The sequence below is a fragment of the Triturus cristatus genome, chromosome 5_2 (assembly GCF_964204655.1).
Source record: "Triturus cristatus chromosome 5_2, aTriCri1.1, whole genome shotgun sequence".
Lineage (NCBI taxonomy): Eukaryota > Metazoa > Chordata > Amphibia > Caudata > Salamandridae > Triturus > Triturus cristatus.
Genome location: NC_140588.1, coordinates 8,649,454 through 8,672,175, shown reverse-complemented (window position 1 = coordinate 8,672,175; position 22,722 = coordinate 8,649,454). Strand labels below are relative to the sequence as shown.

At 41.8% G+C, this 22,722-nt stretch overlaps 1 protein-coding gene across 1 annotated transcript in view; it reads right to left on the bottom strand.

Moving 5' to 3' along the window:
* DNAH5 (dynein axonemal heavy chain 5) overlaps positions 1–22,722 on the bottom strand; it is a 5,853,083-nt gene that overhangs the window by 3,349,914 nt on the left and 2,480,447 nt on the right. Inside the window, exons 31-32 of the mRNA XM_085606747.1 lie at positions 18,828–18,991; positions 5,037–5,193 (exon numbers count right to left, since the gene is read on the bottom strand). Coding sequence (XP_085462873.1) covers positions 5,037–5,193; positions 18,828–18,991 — 321 coding nt within the window. The remainder of the gene's footprint in view (positions 1–5,036; positions 5,194–18,827; positions 18,992–22,722) is intronic.

Genomic DNA, 22,722 nt, shown 5'->3' with positions numbered 1-22,722 from the left:
GAACGTAATTAATTTACTATTCCCACTCCAGACTATCTTTAATTAATATAAGTGCTGGACACTGAACTTAATTAATTTACTATTCTCACTCCAACCTATATTAAACTAGAGTAGGTGCTGGACACTGAACTGAATTAATTTACTATTCCCACTCCAGTCTATATGAAATTAAGATAAGTGCTGGACACTAAACTTAATTAATTTACTATTCTCACTCCAATCTATATTTAATTAGGGTAGGTGCTGGACACTGAACTGAATTAATTTACTATTCCCACTCCAGTCTATATTAAATTAAGATAAGTGCTGGACACTGAACTTAATTAATTTACTATTCTCACTCAAATCTATATTTAATTATGGTAGTTGCAAAACAATAAACTTAATTAATTTAGTATTCCCACTCATAAATATATTAAATTACACTAGATCATGTATACTAATCTTAATTTATTTTATATTCCCACTCCAATATGTATTTAATTACAGTAATTGCAATACAAATATATAAATATAAATATATTTAAAAAAAAATGTTTTAATCATTATTAATAAATTAACATAAAAAAATACCCACACTTATCCTCTACAAATCCAAATCCCCAATCTAAAATTTATCCCAAAATATTATATTATAATATATTATATTTTATTATAAATTACTCAATATTACTAATTTCAAATAAATTTTTAAAACACTCCCCACCCTTATCCCCTATAAGCCAACATCCCAAGCCCCAAATAAATTTAAAATTGTACAATAAAAATCAAAATTTATACATACTTTTTATACAATATTACCAACATTTTACACATTTTTATCAAACTTCACACCCTTATCCCCATAACACAACATCTCACTCCTAAAATTCAATATAACATTCGAAATTTTATTATAATTTTCTAAATTTTGTATACAAATAATTCACACATAAATGAAATTTTTTAAAACACTCCCCACCCTCATCCCCTATAACCCAACATCCCACTCCTAAAAGATAATATTAAAAATATATTTTTATTCCAAATTTCAAATAAAATGTTTTAAATATTCAAAATTTTAAATATTTTTTTACAACAATTCCCACCCTTATCCCCTATAACTCAACATCCCACTCCGATAATTTCAACTAAATTTCTAAATTAAATTTAAAATTACAATTTTTTTTTATAAACAATTCAAAAATATATAATCATTTGCAAAACACTTCCCACCCTTATTCCCTATAACCCAACATCCCACTCCTAAAATTATTTTTAAATTTCTAAATTAAAATTAACATTTCTACATTATTTTTTTAAACATTCTAAAACATATAAACATTTTTAAAACACTTCCCACCCTTATCCCCTATAACCCAACAACCCGCTCCTACAATTATTTCTAAAATTCTACATTTAATTTACAATTTCTAAATTATATTTTTTTTAAATTTAAAAATATATAAACATTTTTAAAACACTTCCCACCCTTATCCCCTATAAACCAACATCCCGCTCCTAAAATTATTTGTAAAATTCTAAATTTAATTTACAATTTCTAAATAATTTTTTTTTTTAATTAAATAATATATAAACATTTTTAAAACACTTCCCACCCTTATCCCCTATAACCCAACATCCCGCTCCTAAATTTTTTTAAAAAAAATCTAAATTTATATTAAAATTTACTAATTAAATTTTACAATATATTTAAAAAATAATTAACTTTTTTAAAACACTCCCCACCCTTATCCCCTATAACCCAACATCCCGCCCCTAAAACAAAAAAAATATTTCTCATATTATATACATATTAACTATTTATACAAACAACTTCAAAATATTTACTAAACACACAATAACGATATTTTCACATGTCGATATTATTACTAACGATATTACTTACATCGACATATAATAAAAAAAAAAATGGATATTTTGCACATCGATATTATCTATTTCGATATTTTGTACAGTAGATATTTTTGACTCGATATTTATGTCCCTCGATATTTAAAAGTCGATATATAGACTGCTCACCATACAAACCACAACTCAAGTCAAGACTATACCCAGAAGACATAGAAGTGCCGGGGGCCCAAGGAACCATCCGAAGTAAGTAACCAGGAACCATGTGCAGAGTGGGAACACAACCGCGGGCTCAATATAAGTCAATGGGTAAGTTGTGGTTGCAATTTTAAAGAAGAAGGATCCTTCCCAGTGGACCCTTAAGAAACCCTGTGGAAGACAGAAGGTTGGAGAGCCACCCCACCTGTGGATACCCTAGGAACCAGGACACTTACATCAGGGAAGCAGTGTGCATAGGTGTGAAGTGGTTTCAGAAACTGCAGTCGAACTCAATGGAGGACTTCTGGAAGATGCCGCTGCTGGAGAAGGTGAAATTGTCTGGTGGAACTCATAGGTAGATTCAATGTGAGAAGTACCTGCAAGCAGAGGGGACAGAGCCTATGCCACTCAGGAGTGACCAGGAGGCGCGGAAGACGAATGCCCACAGATGTCGGGTGTTGCAGGAAACCTGACGGTAACCTAGGAGCTGTTGCTGTGTGGACCAGGTGACGCTGTTGAAGACCAGGAGCTGATCAGAAGCTGTCCTGCGTCAGATGTAGAGAGCTGAGGGGTTGATGTTCGTCGGGGGCACCAACAAACCTTGGCAACTGCAACCAACATAGAAAGCAAAAAAGGTGCAGTGTGGGGAGCAGCAAGGTCCCGGTGACTCACCACAAGCAGAGGAATCAGAGCAGGCTTCAGCAATCAGGGGAGCCCTCTGAAATCAAAGAAGACCCTCAAGAGGACCCTCAGGCTGGAGGCACTGGAGTCGCAAGGGGACCTCGAGCAGCTCACCAAAGATGCAGGCCCACGGTGAAAGCGATACGGTAAGGACGAAGATCTTGGTTGCAGGAGATGCTTCAGGTTGGAGCTGTTTGGAGCCTGAAGATCTTGGAGGAAGGAAGCCAACAAGCCTTACCAACGGCAAGTCGATGTGGTGCACAGGGGTTCGGTTCCTGCAGCTCCAAAGAGGGATACTGGCCTCAAACTTGGTGAGAGGGTAGGCCTCGAGGGATATGAAGAATTACCAACTGTGTTACTGAACCTTTTGGAGTCTGTGGGAACCCAGGATCAGCAGGCCGTTCAGCTTTGTTGTGGTGCCTGGAGATGCAGGGAAGTGACTCCCTCACTTCAAGGGAGATTCCTTCAGGTGTCCTTGGATGGTTACTGTATGGAGCATAGGCACAGACTTGCAGGACGACAAGACCAGGAGCAGCAGGAGTCTTCCCAGTTGCAGTCTCGAAGCCCAGAGCAAAGTCCAGCACCAGCAAAGTCCAGAGTGTCCAGACGGTTGGAAAAGAAGTGGTGTCTTGATATGAATGGTGTCCCACTGCGAATCTAGTGACCCACCTAGAGGTAAGCCCTTAAGTACCATAAGGAAAGGGTTGGGACGATTCAGGGTCCCTCCAAGGGGAGGGGTTGGACAGCGGGGAGGATACTCCCATGTCCTTTGTCCAGTTTTGCACCAGAGCGGGAGCCAATGGCTCCCTGAGCTGGTTTGAACTGGAGTATGCAAGGAGGGCACCAAATGTGCCCTTCAAGCAGTCTCAGTGGCGCTGGCAAGTGCCCACCCTGCTCCAATACACTAAACCCTGTCTGGGAGGTGATCACACCTCCCTGTGACAGGATATCTATTGTTCTGCTTTCCCCTGCTCGAGCTTGGCTCAGCAGCAAGAAGGTAGAAACATGTCTCTGGTCATCAGCAGCCCTAGCTTGCTGTCCAGTTCTGGAAAACTGGTACCGGGAGCACTGAGAGCCTCCCGGAGAAGCTTGACAGTGCATGGAATCATACCTTACACAATGTTTACGGTGTGGGGGTATGGTTTGTTTACACTGTGGGTGTATGATTCCAACATGTTTGATATCAAACATGACAGGGTTAGTTACAGCCAGTTTAGAGATGGTCATCGCGTAATGACCCATGGCCACTCTATGTATCATAATGGCTGATGCACTTACAAACCGGGAGAATAGACTCCGAAGGTTGTAAGGGTGTCCTGCCCATGCAGGGGCACCCTCACACTTAGAACCGTGCACCCTGCCTTCAGGATTGAAAGGGCTTTGGGAGTGACTTATAGGTTTTAAGCGCAGTGACCTTAGATATAGCTAAACCTATATCTGTAGTAAGTGGTGCTATGCCAGCTCACACTGGCTGCAATGGCAGGCTTGTAGTTACAGTTTGAGTAGTCTCCCATGGGTGGCATAATACATGCTTCAGCACATGGGGGACCCCTGGTGTACCTATGCCCTGGGTACCTCAGTACCATATACTAGGGACTTATAAGGGTAGACCAGTATCCAATCTGGGATGTACCTAAGTACTTACCACAACCAATTTAGGTGGGAGAGCACAGAGACTGGGGTCCTGATTAGCAGGATCTCAGTCAGACTAGTCAGAAACAGCATATAGCACCTGGCAAAAAGTGGGGGTAACCATAAAAGCAGATCCTACCTTCCTAGAGGGCTGTACATTGTCTTTTACACAATCCTGATCAGTTCTGGACTTCTTGATAGCAGCGAATCAGAGGAGTCTTGGGGAGCTTTATAAGTTTTGCAGTCTTGTGATGAAATCCCCCTCAAAAGATAATTTTATTGGAGTGACCCTGGTACTTTGATATGAGTTTCTTCTCACTTCTCATTTCTAACTCCCTGCTCCTGTTGTCTCATTTACTGTAGGCTGCTGGGCATCGAGTCTTGGCCAGTGGTGGTCCAATAAGGAATGCTGAGCAGCTTAACATTGTTGTGGTTCTGATGTGTGTTTATTTATTTAGATGCTCCTAAATAGAACATATTTGGAAAACAAAATGTCATTTTATCCCCAGCCCTATAAAGCAGAACCTAATAGAATGAATTTAATTGGATGAGGTGTTACTGAGCAATGCTGTTGTAAATCACAAACTCAATTTTATGCCAAATTAAATTTTTGAATGGTTGCATCACATTGGCAAAAACAACATGAGAAGCTTTATAGAACTGGAACTTCATACCTTTTCATGAAACTTAACAGTCTTAATGTTGTCAAACACATTCAATAAATGAGCCTGGATTGTGTGCGAATCCGATGCCTGGCCAAGGATCTCGAGCAGGGCGGGATCGGATACAAAGAAGAAGCGAGGAAACAGCAGGCGTTTCTTCTCCAGGTATCTAAGAGTTTAGAAAATAAAATAGGGCAACAGTGAAAGAAAGCAAATGTAAAAACCACAAGACTTGGACAAGTGGAACGAGACTGGAAACAGAAAAGAGAGCAAGGTTTTAGTCATATTAATGCAAATGCATATTACTGACCTATTTAATTTGGTGATCGACCGTTTTTACAGCACTCACTAGCAACAGCATTATCTATTTCCTTTACAATATAATCAAGAGATTTCCGTTTCAACATATTGTTATAAACACCTTAATACAGTTTTGCTGCTGTAAAGCGGGACTTGTTGATCTTAGTGGCAAGGTATCAGCCGTGAGAGCTTAAATGTAGCATTACACTCCGTAGTTGAACTTTAAAGCAAAGAAGAAAACTTTATTTGACTATTGGGAACACTGCAGAAATAAACGAGAGCAGTAAAATTTGTCATAAAAGCAATGGAAATGAAAAATTACTTTTATTTGATATAGTTTAAATCATAAAAGAGTGACACAACTGCTAACACACATACAATCGCGAACAACTGTACCAATTTGTTGGTTGATTTAACTTTCATTAACATTTTTAATAAACAACAAGTTAAAAACAGTGTGCAATTGATTCCTACAGTTTTGTTAGTTGCCAGCCGTGCTATAAAAAACGTACTTCTTGAGAGGTTATACTTGGGCTATGCACGGCCAAGCTACTAGGTACATGGTCTCCTAGGGCAATTGGCAAATATAGTAAAAATGTTCATTAAAAAAAGAGAAATAAATGATTCTAAGAGACTGTATCTTTGTGTTTATGTTTCCTTTATGAACTCTTTTAAGTTCAACTTAGTGGTCTATGATAAGGTGCTGATACCGTTGATGATTTCCTGTTATTTCTCTGAGGTAAAGTGCATTGTGCTTATTAACAAGTAGACTGCGGAGTGTTCAATTGTGCTTTATCACCTTGCATGCCCAACCGGTTCGAGTTGTCTGTTGCTCTTTTCTAATTCATTTACCGCTAGGCTCAGAAACTTTATTGCCTTACATGCCAGTTGTACTGTCGAGCCTCCTAAGAATTTTATTACGGCAGATCTACAAGTCCTTATTTGTTCTCTTTTCATTGTTGGCCGTAAAAGTTATTTCCGTGTGGATGATAATGCCGGACAAATGCACAGTAGGGGGAGCAATGATTCATCTCCTTGTCCACAAAGGCGGCAATCCATTGACTACCAGGTCCGTTTTCATTTTGGGATAAGATCTTTCGATGGATAAACTCCCAGTCTCAATAAAAACAGCTTCCACTTTTTATGACTTGCAAAATGTTCTGACAGGTATGGTTGAGGATTGTGGGGCAGATTTACAAGCCCTGTACGCCACATTTGCACCGCCATTGCGTCACTTTTGTGACACAGCGGCGGCGCAAAGCCAGCGCCATGCTACGGGGTATTTACAACGTGACACATCTAGGGAGATGCGTCATGTTGTAAAGCCCTGCGCCACATGTGGGCGTTCCGGCGCAGGGGGGGGGCATTCCGGCGCAGGAACGCCTTTTAAAAGTGGCTAAGTAAAATCTACAAGATTTCACTCAGTCATTTTTACGGCCGTGCTGCGTCAAAACCCTGCGCCTGCTTGAAACATAGGGGCACCCGAGCCGTGCTGTAGCTGCGTCGCGCTCACGACGCGACTCCAGCAATGCGTCACCTTTACGGCAGCAGATGCGTCATGCATCTGTCTATTCTTGCCCCATGGTGCGCCGCATTGTAAATGCGGTGCATCCATGGTAGCGCAAAAGGTGTCTGCCGTGATGCAAAATAACTGGCGCATCCCTGCTGATATGCAGGGATGCGCCAGTTATTGTAAATCTGCCCCTTAGTGTTTTATATGTTGGCAACACTATCCATGCATTATTTTTTTAGGTCAATGAGGCTTTATCTTTTTCCTGAGATTGTTGCTTGATCGTTTTATTGACTATTCGTTTAAACTCTGGATCAGATGATATTGTGTGCCAAGCTTCCTCTAACTTCAGAGCTTCAATAGATTGCTTCAGGAATGAATAGACTGAGTTACTCAGTATGGATTGTCTTTCAACCTCCAGCCAGCAGTAATGTGCCAGAGACTCTTCATCCGCAGCCCTCATTCTCCAATAGTATTTTGCAAGAGCTCCTTGTCTTGTCGGGATCTGTTTTTTTAACCCGAATTACAATCTGATCCGAGCTTGTGGGATGTGGCGCGGAATTGTAAATAGTTTTTTGAAGAGACTTCTTTGAGCAGTATTTAGAATTATTGAGTCCTTTGTGTTTAGGAGTTCCGATCCATGTGTGATTGATGGCAAGAATTTTTCTGCCAAGACCTTAAATAAGTGAGTTGTCAAACTGTCACTAAGATTTTTTTGCAAGATTTTAAATGCAAATATTAGCTGTTTTGCTTTGGCTTTCCGCAGTTCTAGATATTGCTTATAGTTAAGATGGCGATCTAATGTTACTCCCAGGCATTTGTATGTTCCCACCTGGTCCAGGCGGTTACTGTTGATCGTCCAGGTAAATTTTGGTAGTTTTTTGTGAGGGCTAGAGAAACACATGACCATAGTTTTTTCAAGTTTATATCTAGTTGAGTGGTGGCTGTGTATTCTGCTAGTTGAATTATCAATCGTTGGAGGCCGCGGGTGTTTGGGATAGCATCACGATATCGTCAGCATATTGCAAACTTGATATTCACACTTTTTCCAGTTTTGGAGAGTCCCCTAATGTTAGACGTATGTTATTGTCTAACTCGGCTCTGTAGATATTGAATAGCAGGGGGCTAGAACGCACCCCTGTTTTAAACCATTGGTGGTGATGATGAGTTTATTCGCTAGAATTTGACCGTCCCCCATTTTTATTTGGACCCATGTTTTTGAGTAGAGGTTAATTATTGCATCCAATAATTTTGTGGGGGCTCCCCAGAATTTCATTTTTGCCCACAGGGTGGATCTGGGGACCTTGTCGAAGGCTGCTTTGAGGTCTACAAAACAGGTATACAAAACTTTTGAGGTGGCAATAGCTTGGTTGGCCAGGTACGTGACAGCAGATATGTTTGGTAGGGTACCCATCCCGGCCTAAAAACCCGTTTGTGTATTGGGGATCAGTTTTGTGCTGTAACCCAGTCCTCTAGATCTTTCAACAGGTTTGCAGCGTAGATTTTTGCCTTAACATCCATGAGGGCTATTAACCTATAGTTGGATGGATCTGAACGGGCCCTTGATTTGAATATTGGGTGTAGGATGCTTCCTCGCCAGGAGTCGGGGATGGTGTGGGTCTCCAAACTGTGAGCAAACTGCAATGTTAAATGATTGGATCAGAAAGCTGGATCTATTTTTGAATAAGGCGTTGGGCAGGCCATTTGGTCCAGGGGCCCCATCGGACTTTTGTTTTTTAATGGCGATCAATACCTGTTTTTGTGTGATCTGTAGATGGGGGACTAGTGGGTCTGACCCTGATGTTTCAAGTGGACCTGGCTGGATTTTTTCATTCTGGTTGTTTGTCTTGGGGGTTGCCGTGGTTTATCGGTTTTGATGTGCAGGTTTTAAAATCTACGGCCTGGGAGGTCAGTATGAGTGTCACTGCCGTCCAGGACTCTTTGGTTGGAGTATGCCTAAAAGTAATAGTGCCAGACCATATCGCCTTCGATGTATCGTTATTAAAGGGTGCGCCAGAGGCTATCTGGGTGTTAAATGTAGCTTCTATATGAGCTCTCCATGCATGTTCGGTTATATCAGAATTAAAATGCCGTTTTTTTCCGTTTAATAGGAGATTGATATGAGCTCAAAACTCTTATGGGTTTCGTTGCTGGCCAACGTAAAGCATTTTCATCCAGAACTGCTTGTTGTGTGAGCTCTTTGCTGCGCAAATCTCTTTTTTTGGTCTCTTTTCATTTGTTCTATTACAGTCAAGGCCTGCCTGGAAGGTTGTAGGCCATGAGTTAGCATTAGTCTAACATCCCTTGCAGGGTGTACAACTCGAGACCAGGACGGGGTACCACATTCTCTAATTCTCAGGTAATGGGGTGGACTAGACCTTAGAGGGATTCTTGGCATAACACCTACACAGATGCTAGGTACATTTAAGTACATCTATTTAGGGACTCATCGTAGGAGTACGCACTTTCTTATCATGTGTTTTATGTACTTGTATATATTCATCATTACTGCAAGATGGTAGAATTGTACCATCCTTTTACTTTCGTAGTACTGCTAACCATATATCTATGCTACTGTCTGATGGTTGTTACAGCTCATATATTCTGATGAGGACTGTTAGCCCGAAAGAGGTCCCAGGATTCTTGTTTCCGGTCCAGGGAAGACTTGGCTTGGCAGTGCGGGCTGGACTGTTCCCATGAGGCACAGGGTCAAGACTGTTTTGCATATAGCTGTGTCTGAACTGGGGTGGTGAAGTGAGCTAAAGAACAATGATGGATTCAACCCAGATCTGTGACTGGGGGTGAGTGTCTGAAAAGTTTCAGCACTCATTCCATCATCTCCTTCTGTTTGCTTTGTTCGCCCTAAGTTGGCAGGGTATGGCCAGACGTGGGTCCCTTGCTCACTTTGTCACTGGATTCAAGCTAGCCAGGCTGATGAGGGGTGTTATCCCGAAATCAGTCCCAGGAAGCTTGTTTCCGGTCCGAGGAAGAGCTGGCTTAGCAGTTTGGTCTGGACTGTTCCCATGAGACACAGGGTCAAGACGGATTTGCATATGGCTGAGTCTGAAGTGGGACGGATAAGTGAGTTAAAGAATGATGATGGATTCAAACCAGATCTGTGACTGGGGGTGAGTGTCCAAAAAGTTTCAGCGCTCTATCCATCATCTCCTTGTGTTTGCTTTGTTCACCTTGAGTTGGCAGGGCATCCCCAGACATTGGTCCCTTGCTCATTTTGCCACTGGACTCAACTTAGCCTTGCTGATGAGGGGTGTTACCCCGAAACAGGTCCCAGGATGCTTGTTTTCGGTTCAGGGAAGACCTGGCCCGGCAGTTCGGTCTCGGGTGTTCCCATGAGGCACAGGGTCAAGACTGATTTGCATATGGCTGGGTCTCAAATGGGGTGGCGAAGTGAGCTAAAGAGTAATGATGGATTCAACCCAGAACTGTGAGTGGAGATGAGTGTCTGAAAAGTTTCAGTGCTCCGTCCATCATCTCCTTGTGTTTGCTCCAGTTTAATTGCCAAGTTCTTGATGTAAGCCAACCTGGGTATCTTATCCCCCAGATCACAATCAAGGCAATACTGGATTACTGCCCTATTAAAAGCTGTGTGGTCCCCACACCAAACAGAGATCCATAAAAGTAGTGGGGCTATTTTTACAAAATCTTCTACAAACCCAAGACCCAGTTTGTCATGGAAAAAGGTACTTGGGCTGGTGGGACCAACCCTAAGCAGTTTGACAGAACCGGTTCTCTTCCCTCTGTATTTTTATAGAATTTTGATAGCCCCAAATGGCTGCACCATATGTAAGTACTAGCAGGTATTTCATCCTGTAGATTTGGAGAAGAGGAACTATGGGTTTGTTTCCTATTGTTGCAGAAAACTTAAAGAGGGCACCACAAGCTTGATTAAACCGAAGAAATAGTAGCAGCTAGGTAGGCTCAATCACTGCACCACCCAATGTAGTCACAAATACGTTTCTTTAAACCAATATTTCCCTCCTCAAATGGGCAGCTGCCAAATGGTCATAAATCATATATAACGGAACACAAGCGATGAGAGGCAACACATAAGCAGAAAAGATCAATTCAACATCAGGTCAGCTGTCAAAATCATTTTCAAAACAATTTATAGATTCCAATGTTGCTTCAGTGTTCTTTTTATTTTCTTCTTTTTCAATCGTGAAAGCATTACAAGCAGATGCAACCAACATGTTTTGCTGCAGACATGGGCTTCTTAAGGGCTGCATACGAGATAAACACAAATACATTGACTAAGACAGGTTCCATGTGAAAAAGACATAAGAACATAAATATAATTTAGTACAGTACTGGTCCATATATCATTAAAAGAGAAAAAGGCTTGGCTTAAAACCGTGAATACATCAAATCCACTAAAAACATCCTTCTAGTAACTCTTTAACAGGAAACCATGGTACACAATATGCCTTAAAATACAAGTATTTTGTAAAACACCCAAGTGTGTCAACCATGGTCTATCCACTACTCATTGTTCCTGTATGAGCAGAGCCCAAGGAATGATATCATAAAGGCAGAGCAAAGCAGTTAAGAAGAGTCAAAGACTAAGAAAAAAAGATATAAATGACTAAAAGAGCACAGGAGCACAGAACATATCTCGCATCCAAAACTAAAAATAATTCTTCTTTATCCATTTATTCACAAATCTCCTCGAGCACGCTTTGTACTCACAAAGCCTCCAAGAGCACATACCAAAAACAGTCTTGTTCTGGTAGCAATATAGGTAGTGAGGAGCAAACATCCTACCAGAGTCCCAAATCCTTCACTACCCACTTCAAAAAGATAACAGGAAAAAATCGGCCAGTAAATTGTAATTCAATCTGCAGCTTAAACTAAATATAAAGTAAAAGTTGAAAAACAAACACACAAAAAGATAATACCGTATAGTGTAAAAATCCCATACATACCTTAGCCAGTGATAAGTAACTTATAACCAAAAGGATCACGTACATAAATCCAGTCACAGTATGACAGAGCAGTGCACGTAGAAGTATTTAGGGGTTTCCAATATGCAAGCAGCCATGTCCAACTTTCGAAAATCCCAAAGTGAAAACCAAGATAGTGTCAACCCATATCCATGCACCAGAACATCCAAAAAAGTAAACGAAGTACCTGCATGTATTCAAACCCATAACTGAGAGTGTCTGCAGCATCGACCGAGCCACGTGTTCCTCGGTTCGCACATACAAATATTAGATTTAGGAAACTGTGATCCCAGCGAAGAGTACTTGATAAAGAAAAATAAGCAAGACCGTAAACCTATCAAGTACACTTCAAACAGTCAAAGAGCACTACTACAAAGAACTGATATACACATGAACTCAAATCATTCTATATTAGTTGCATTAATAATGCATATAGTGAAACTTACAATCCTGCGAGACTCTGGGGCACATGTTATTAATTCAATAACAATGTCAATCGTTTGCTCCAGGGCTTAGCTGCCGATTACAAGTAGCGGTGAAATACTGCAGAATACAGAAAGGACTTATCAAGGTCCCAAAAACGAAACAAAGCGGTTTTTCGGGACTGTGAGACAGCGCTTGGAAAGGACCCATAACTTTAAAATAGTGGACATCACTGTCAGTTGGGATGGCTTCTCATCCGTGAAATGTCTGGGAATAACCAACAAGGAGGTTATCTTTTCGTAAACAGGGATACGTTTATTAGGATATAATTGCATCAAATTCGAGCCTTGAAAAAGCCCGGAGGGGGAAACGTGCGTCGGCTGCTGTTGCTCTCCATGTTTTAAGAAGTGAAAATAAAAGCTTACAGAAGGACCTGATTCAAGACTCTACTCTAATTTTTAATTAAAAGGACATTTGATCAATGGCAAAGTGGAACATCTTTGTTGGCAAAAAGTCTACTTGTGGATTATAGATATAATGATCGGGTGTGCTCTGGTGTATTTTGGTCAAATCATTCTATATTAGTTGCATTAATAATGCATATAGCGAAACTTATTATCCTGCGAGACTCTGGGGCACATGTTATTAATTCAGTAACAATGTCAATCGTTTGCTCTAGGGCATGAATAATTGGTTCAATATCAAGGTCCGTTGTGTGCTACATGACATAGCAGTTGCTATTAAAACCACGATCTAGAGAAGTAGAGGAGTAGGAAAGAAGATGCAGAGAAAATATAGTAGTGCGGTGTCGCAACCCGGCCCACCACATCTGTGTCCAGAGTCAGTCATATACAGCAAGGCACAGCCATTACAAGTCCAGCAGCTGTTTAAAAAAGGTAGGGAGAGTACTGAATAATGCTGACCTGGTTAGGAAGGCAAGGAAACATACCATTATATTGCAACAGCACCCATTGTGCCGCTCTACAAGGGATTACAAAATACAACAAAAAGCTATAAAGAAAGAAACACAGAGTGACACATTTCAAGTTTGAGTACTGAAAAATATACCTTTGTTTGGCAATATCTTCCGGCCCGCAGTGTCTATATCTCCACCAGCCAACCTTTTTGAATCCTTGAAGTCACCTAAATAGGGAGTGACAATGCCTGTAATGCAACACTGGATAGCAACCCTACTACCAATTCTACCCATATAAGGTTTCCTACTTGTACGTATATTGATAATATGTTTAACAGTCTCGGCAACCAAAACTCCAATATCTCATTGGCGTGCACAGAGCCGCATCTCAACCCTATTTGTAGACCCGGCTCGAACACACCCTTGTCATCACCAGTAAACAACACATGCCTGGTAACATTCCATATTAAAAGATGAAAGCCATAATCGATGATTACGCAAAAATAGATTATCCTAAGTGGCAACTTACGTCAAACTAAAAGAATGAAAAACAATTTGACATGCAGACAATATATACCCATAACACCAAATTGTCCTCAATGTTGATAACGACGGTTAGATTCTGTGGCAAATCACGTCAATCAAAGAGAGCGGTAAGTAGTTTGTCATGCAGACAAAATGTCCATAACACCTTATTGTCCTCAATGATCATAAGGATAATTAAAATGCAACCCAATATAGTGTAAAGGCAGGAGCAGAGTAAGGGCAGGCCATAAAATAGATAGATCTCCACATCTTTTTTCCTACTCCGCTACTTCTCTAGCTCGCGGTTTTAATGGCAACTGTCACGTCATGTAGCACATGACGGACATTGATATTGAACAAATTATTTGTGCCCTGGAGCACATGATTGACATTGTTACTGAATTAATAACATGTGCCCCAGAGTCTCGCAGGATAGTCTGTTTTGCTATGTGCAGGATTAATGCAACTAATGCAGAATTATTTGAGTTCATGTGTATATCAGTTCTTTGTAGTAGTGCTCTTCGACTGTTTAAAACTGTACTTAATTTGTTTATGGTCTTGCTTCTTTTTCGAAGTACTCCTTTAGCTGGGATCACTGTTTCCTGTATCTAATATTCGTATGTGCAAACCGGGAAACGCATGGCTCGGTCGATGAAGCAGACCGTCTAATTATTGGTTCGAATACATACAGGTACTTCGTTTACATTTTTTGGATGTTCTGGTGCATGGACATGGGTTGACACTATCCTGGTTTTGACTCTGAGATTTTCCAAAGTTGGATGTGGATACAATCATATTGGAAAACCCTTACTATTTCTATGTACTCTGTCATACTGTCACATGATTTTTTGTATGTGATACTTTGGGTTATAAGTCACTTATAAACTTATCACTGGCTAAGGAATGTATGGGATTTTTACACTATATGGTATTCCTTTTTTTGTGTATTGTTTTTTCAACTTTCACTTTATATCTAGTTTAAGCTAAGGATTGAATTACAATTTATTGGCCAATTTTTGCTTGTCGTATTTTTGTAGTGGGTAGCGAAGGATTTGGGACACAAGTAGGACTTTTGCTGCCCACTACCTATATTGCAACCAGAACAAGATGTTCTTTGGTAATCGCTCTTGGAGACTTTGTGAGTACAATTTTCTCTGTAGCATGTATAAGCGTGTGGATAAATTGATAAAAGAAGAATTATTTTTTCGCTGTGGATGCAAGATATTATGTCTGTGCTCTTTTAGTCGTTTATATTTGTTTTTTTTGTCTTTGCCTCTTCTTAACTGCCATGCTCTGTCTTTATGATATTATTCTTTGGGCTCTGCTCATACAGGAACCATGAGTAGTGGATAGATCATGGTTGAACATTTGGGTGTTTTACAAAATACTAGTATTTTAAGGCATGTGTGTACCATGGTTTCCTGTAAAGGAGTTACTAGAAGGACGTTTTTAGTGATTGGGTGTCACTGTTGGGTTCATTGTGGGTTTGATGTATGCACAGTTTTAAGCCAAGCATTTTTCTCTTTTTATGATATATGGACCAGTACTGTACTAAATTGTATTTATGTTTTTATGTCTTTTTCATATGGCACTTGGCTAAGTCAATGTATTTGTGTTTGTCTTTTTTTTAACTTGTTCGCAGTCCTGGAGAAGCCCTTGTCTGGGGGAAAGTGCTTTGGTTGCGTCTGTTTGTAATACTTTCAAGACTGAAAAAGAAGAAAATAAAAAAGAACATTTAAGCAACATTGGAATCTGTAAATAGATTTGAAAATTATTTTGACAGTTAACGTGATGTTAAATTGATCTTTACTGCTTACGTGTTGCCTCTCATTGCTTGTGTTCAGCTTGCTTAAACCGTTGGTCTCTAGCAGCCATACATGGGCTCCAGTTGCGATGTTGATTAAAAGTGACTCACAAGTATGGAAAAAAGCTAACCTGCGATATTACTCTGCCCTTATTAGTTAAAGGCCTGACTTTGGAGTTAATCTTCCAGCAACTCATTAAATGAGTTTTAGGGATATTGGTTTGATGTCCAGGTCAATATCATTAATAAAATGTACACATAGATCCACTAATCCCCTAAGACCATTAGCTGTGCGAGATAACAAAACTGTGTCATCTGTGTATAGCAAAAATGGTACAAAATCAGTGTTACCCTAGGCATATCTTTTCCATTGGCTATTAAAAACATCCACTAATATACAATAAAAATAAGAGGTGCCAAAACCCACCCCTGCCTAACACCTCTCGGATGTTAAGGGGGTCAGGGCTAACCCCGGGCGTAGTACTCCGCTTCGCCCGCGTAGTGTACGTAGCGCTGCCTGCTTCGCAGTTTTCGAAGTAGGCGTAGCAGGCAGCGCTACGCACACACCAGGGCGAAGCGGAGCTGCCTGCCGCCCGCCACCCGCCTCCCGGCCGTCCTCCTTTTAAAATATTGTCGTGCATGATAAAATAATTAAATATAAAGACTTACCTGCAGCGCGGCGTCTCCGGGGCTCCCTCTTCCTCGTTTACAACTTCTTGTGACAAATGCGCATGCGCGGACGCCCACGCATGCGCATTTCTTGCGAGAAACGATACATCAAAGACATGAGGAAAAAATACACAGAGAAATGCAGGGATGCAAAAAAAGAACACTTGGAAAAAATCTGGGCGCAATTGCTCTAGGCCAGCAAATTGCCAAACAGCAGCGAATTTTGGGGCATTTTAAACAAACTAACAAAGGGAACAAGAATGTATCAAACGGCAGGAATTAGCGAGGTTAAATGGGTACAACATATTTAAAACTTGTACAATTACTCAACGAATGATAAGCAACCAAGGCTGGAAAGTGATCTGGAAACTATGCAGGAGGAAAAGTAGAGTGTAATCGCAAACTGTCCATTAACTCCGGAAAATGTGCAAACTGAAAAAGACCTTAAGGAATTATGCCCCAACGGCTCTTACCCCTTAACCAACAGTACACAACTAAAAGAAGTAATAAGAAAACTGAAAACGGAGGGTGCAGCTGGGCCAAACGGCCTTCCAAATGCACTTTTCAAACAAGAACCAGATTTCTGGGCCAAATACCTTACGCTGCTATTCAATTACTTGTTCTCCCAAAACAAGACCATATATTCCTGGAAAGGGAGTCTATTTCACCCCATTTATAAGAACGGAAGTCGCAATGAGCCCGGGAATTATTATGGGGACTACCGCAACAACTAATTAATGCCATAGTAGCCCTCCATAATGAAACTTGGGCAAGGGTGAAGCTGGGAGATGGTAGCATTATATCCTCCAAAATAGACATTCATAATGGCCAGAAACAGGGTTGCGTTTTGGCCCCAAGCCTCTTTAATCAGTACCTCGCAGACTTACAATCTCATTTGTCAAACATAAACGGTCTTCCTCCTAAGTTGGCAGAAGACCACATACAGTACCTGCAATACGCGGACAATACAGTGGTCCTAAGCCAAAAACCGATTGGCTTGCAAAGAGTCGTTAACCACCTGATAACATACTTTGATCAGCAAGGGCTAGAGATAAATAAGAAAAAAACAAAAGTCGTGCAATTAGCAGGCCCTAGTTCAGGAAAATTCAGGTGGTTTGCCAAAAATGAACAAATAGAGGAAGTTTGTACATATAAGTATCTGGGGATTAATTTGGTCGAGGCATGCCTTTACTGAACAGAAAAGAGTAATAAGAGCAAAGGCCCAAACACTAATCTTTGCCCACAAACAATTGAAACAAAAACTGAGTTGTTCATCATATAGTCATCTATTGAAAGTAATGGCCTCTCAATTCCTTCCTGCACTCGCATATGGTTTGAAAATATGGCATGGCTCTGAATTTAAAGTTTTAAACGAACTTCAGACAAAGGTGTACAAAGCCGTTTTTAACCTTCCGAAAAGTGCATCTCCAGCACAGCTCCGCCTGGAATTCGGTCTACAAAATCAGGAATTCCAGCGTCAATCTGTTTTTGTGAAACTGTGCTGGAAACTCCGTTCCTCAGAACCTGGTTCTCTGAACAACCTATGCTGGACCGAAGTAAAGGCTCAGTTTGACTTGAAAAAATCATACTCATGGGGCGAATACTTACGATCAGCATTGGCAGCGCTAGACTTACAAGAGGGATGGGATAGTAAGATGGAAAGGGCAGCATTTAATAGAGTGTGTAACAGTGCTGCAAAAAATCTGTCCGTTCTCAAAGATAAAACATTACTGGTAAAAGCAAACACTCTTGGGCAGTCATAAATTCTTACGTTAAACCAAAACCGCAAGCTTATTTAGCGGCACATTTTCGACTGGTTTTAAAAAAGAGTTTCATGCTGTATCGGTTTGGAGAATACGAAAGCAAGGACTTGCGACAAACAAGGAAAGGAAAATTCCCAAATGCAAACAAACTGCCGTTTATGTGGATATCAAAACAAATCTTTATGCCACCTTATGTGCATCTGCCCTATAGTGAAGGAAGCGAGAAGGAGACTTTTAAAACCAATTTTAAAAGAACTTAACATTTGCACCTGTAGACAAACTGTAACTTGCTGGCTGGGGGGAACATCAATCATTTTAATCTGTCGAGGGACTAAGTTTCTTAATTTGATTGACAAACTCTTACAAACAGTGGATAATACTAAATGAATTAGGCTATAAATGAGTTGAAAACCATGCATGAATAGGAAAAACATTTTTTTTAATGATTTGCATATGAAATTCTGTTTTAAATCTTTGTAACTGACTTTTAATCATTTTAGTACTATGCTTTATGGTTGTGATAACCAAATAACGTTTTTCTTGCCTGACTGTAACACATCTAGCATCCTTTGAGGAAAGGCATGATCATTTACCCAGACTCCTCTGCATTCGAACAGTAATATTTTAAAAATATAAGGATTGGCCTCTGGCACTTTCAAGAGGAACATGACTTCATGGATCAAAATGAGGTGTCACCTAGGAGTCTTTAGAGGATTACAAAATGGTGTTTATCTTACTAAGAATACCCTTCTGTTGATAGGGTGAGCGGATGCAAGTATGTCACAAGGGGTACAGTAATGCTGATGGCAATAAATGATCAATTAAATATTTTTTTCTTTTCATTGGTGTCTCTTCCCTTTATCATAATGAGAAATATATTCAAGAGCGAGTCATAATTGCTCACATGGTTTATTTATTAGAGTTGCTCTTACCCAGTGAGTGATTTCTGACAAATTTCTAGTTGTTCCAGCAGATGAGGCAACAGCTGACCCATGGTTTCATCTCCAACACAGCACTGCACCACATTTGGCATCTCATGGGCCCGTGTCATAATCCTGACCCAGGATTTATCAATGTTTGAAAAGCGTTTGGCTTCCTGTGACATGAAAATAAACAGAAAACTAGTAAAAAAAACATAAGTTTCGAGAACATGTTCTTGGGTCAGAAAACCAAGACATTATTAATTTATCGAAAGAATATGATTGGTGGTAATTTGCTTCACTTCTTTCTTGTCATCTTTACTTAATCTTTGCCCAATCTCTGTCTATTTCTTGCTGGCTCATGTTTTAGTAACATTTCGATCTACACTATAAACTCAAATTTCAGGTTAGATACAGCCGAAGTAGGTGATCAACATGTGTTCTCACTGATTATTGGCCCTTCATGCTTGGGCCTCCTCTCAGTAACCAGGGCTGAAAATATTCAGGATAGTCCAAGAATTTGCTTTTTGAATCATATGAAAATGATACGCGTCCACTTATAGCGAGAGACATGCATCAGGTTACTGGTAAGAAGCCCTAGTAAGATCACAAATTCTGGTATATATTGGGCCAAGCTGATTGGTTGGCATAATGTATTACATAGTTATTGTGCACTACATGTGAATGATTAAGGAATTTGCAGCATCCTACCTGAATTTTATTACGCGGCAAAATATTTTAGTCCCGGAGAAGGGCAAGTATTGTGGGTTCATGTTATATTATGAGAACAATAAGTGGAAAGAGTAATCAAAGGTTATTGTAGAACTGCTACTCATTTTCCCCATACCTTTGTCACTACGCTTAGTCTGCCTTTTTTTCTCTATCTGAGCTCAATCCAGAAATACAGAACAATACGGAATCTTTCACATTTGTCAAGAGTGGGAAATGTATTAATCGTAAAGCGGAGCAATACCATTTTTAATTGGAATGTATGTAGTGAATAAGAAGCGCTAGGAGATTACATAATCCTCACAAGCAGCTGAAAGCACGACAGTCTACCTTTTGATGACACCAGAGGAAGCCACGACATAAAAGCCGCTGCCTCCATGTGACGTGAGTTTTCACCTTTATTTTTTGGGAGTGTCTGAAAGTTTAAGGTGCACCAGACTGAGCATCTTCTGAACTCAGATTGGACAGCACAAATACACCTCACAACTGCTCTCACTATTTGTACCCTGATAACTTGTGTGAACCAGTACTGTCATCCGAAAGTTAGAATTTTTTGTTATGTAGGATCTGATGTTACCTGCTAAAACGTGTGTATTCGACAATGCATGTTATAAGGTAAGTGCAGGAGCGGTTCCTGCATGATGTTGTAGAGGCCAGAGAACCACCGCTCTCAGAGGAAGGAGGAGACTGAAGAACAATTTACTTACCTTTCGGTAATGCATTAGCTGGTAGAGACAATATCTAGCTGCAGATTCCTTACCTTTGAATTCCCCAGGCGTCAGGTTGAATCTGGAAACTTTTGCGTGAGCAGTACCCATTGCGCGTGCTATTGGGTGGCTTCATTTAGCTCTGTGTGATGTTGTCGGCATCATTCTTGTTGGTTATGACATCGCAGTCACATATACACACGCTACCAAGGCACACGGACATCAGTACTTATCACTTTTCCACGCCAGAAGCGCAGAGCCATGATGACTGACTTGAATGTATGTCATAACTAGGGCACTGAAGAAGTGAACAACCCTAGACCTAATAAATTAGTCCGCAGAGAGGGGAGTTATGGGTAGGTCTGTAAGGAATCTGCAGCTAGATATTTTTTCCACCAGATAATGTGTTACCGAGGGTAAGTACCATGTTAATCTGATAGAGTCTTCTAGCTGCAGATTCTTAACCTTTGAATAGATACCAAAGCCATACCATCCTGGCGGTAGGCTGTGGACAGATTTCTTACACTAAGAGGTTCTGCAGGACTGAACAGGCAAAATGCCCTCCTTGCGGACCTACCTGTCCAGGCAGTAGTGCTTGGCAAACGTGTGCAAAGTCACCCACGTTGGTGCCTGGTAGATGTCCAAGACTGGGACGCCCCGAGCCAACGCCGTGGTCGCAACCTTCCCCTTGGTAGAATGAGCTCACAAGGCCTGCTTCTCAGCCAGGGCATAGCAGATCTTACTGCAGAGAATGATACAGTATGAAATGGTCAGTTTCTGCACTGCCTGACCTTTTTTAGCACCCATGTACCCCACAAAGAGTTGGTCGTCCACCCGAGACTCTGTTGTGTGGTCAAGGTAAAACGGCAATGCTCTTTTTGGGTCCAGAAGGTGGAGAGGCTCATCCTAGTTAAAGGCATGTGGGGAGCAAAAAAGGTGGGTAATGTGAGTGATTGATTGCTGGAAGGCGGGCCTCGGGGGGGGTCGGAGAGACCACCCAGAGGGGCCCCCACACGGCACAAAGTAGCCGAGCGCTGCTGAGAAGCCTCCGGGGGGAGGTCCTTCTCCTATAACGTACTAGCACAGTAACACCACCACACAGGACTCAAGGGGATTCAGCAAGATGAGCAGTTCTTTATCAGCCCTTATGAAGTTACGATTATCAATATTTACAAGGGGGGATCGAGGGATCCACCAGAGTCTCAAAGTCTTTGGTAGGGACGGGGTAGCGGGACAGTCTTTAGCAGCAGCTTGGTACGAGGGTACCTGGGGCCCAGTTCTTATCCCCACGCTGGAGGGCCTCCGGATCTCGGAGGGGTCGAGCCGCGACGGCGTCAGCAGGGCTCTGGTGTTCAGTCCGTGGAGTTCGAGCCGCGACCAGGTCAGCAGGGCTCTTACAGTGTCTTGGTTCAGCTCGAGCCGCGACGACGTCAGCAGGGCTCCGAGGGAGGTTTCAGCGAGGTTGGGCCGCGACAGCGTCAGCAGGGCTCCGATGTTCCGTGAGGCTTCGTGACCTCAATAAGGTGGAGCCGCGACGCAGTCAGCAGGGCTCGTGGTAGAGTCTCAAGCAAGAGTTCTTCTCCGTTGGGTCGGCCGCGATTCAATCAGCAGGGCTCTCGACTCCGGGATACAACTGCTGTCCTGTTGCAGGGTCGCCCCAGATATAGGTCTGGAGCCCTTTGATGTCCGGACCCTTGCGCCCGAGGGGGCGGAGAGGCCGGGCTGGGAGAGGCCAGACGCCCAGCGGGAGAGGCGCCAGGCCCAGGAGAGCTGTGGGGCGATCGTACCTAGGTGTGGGAGGACGGTTGGGGGTCCCATCGATACTGACCTCCGCCGGGAGTGGGGAAGTGTTCACGTGGTACCCCCTGGCCAGTTGTTGGTGCCTGGATGTCGGGGCTTGCCGGGGCCGAGGCCGGGTTGAGCGGGGTCACGTAGGCTGGCGCGCAGAGTCACGTACAATCCAAAATGGAGAGCCCCGAGGTGCAGGGGACCTCGTGCGGCTTGGCGAGGGGGAACAGGACCACGCCACGAGGCCGGCTCCAACATTGATGCTGACAAAATGGGATCCCCACCTTCGGCAAAAAGGAAGGCCAGTTGCGAAGAACCCCTTTATCTCCAAAGATCATCATATATGGAAGCTAGGATGACAAACCCTGCAACTCACTCACCCACCGGACCGATGTTATTGCCACCAGATAGGCTGTTTTGATGGTAAGTTGCCAGAAGGAACAATTATGCAAAGGCTCTAAAGGAGTGCACATAAGAAAAATTAGAACCAAATGAAGATCCCACTGTGGCATGACAAAGGACGTTGGTGGCAACATATGTACAAGCCCTTTTAAGAATCTATTTACAACAGGAGATTTAAACAAAGAGGGTTGGTCCTGCAGCCACAAGAAAGCAGACAGGGCAGAAAGATAACCCCAAGAGTGCACAACACAGAGCCCTGCTAGGTAAGGGTAAGAATGAAA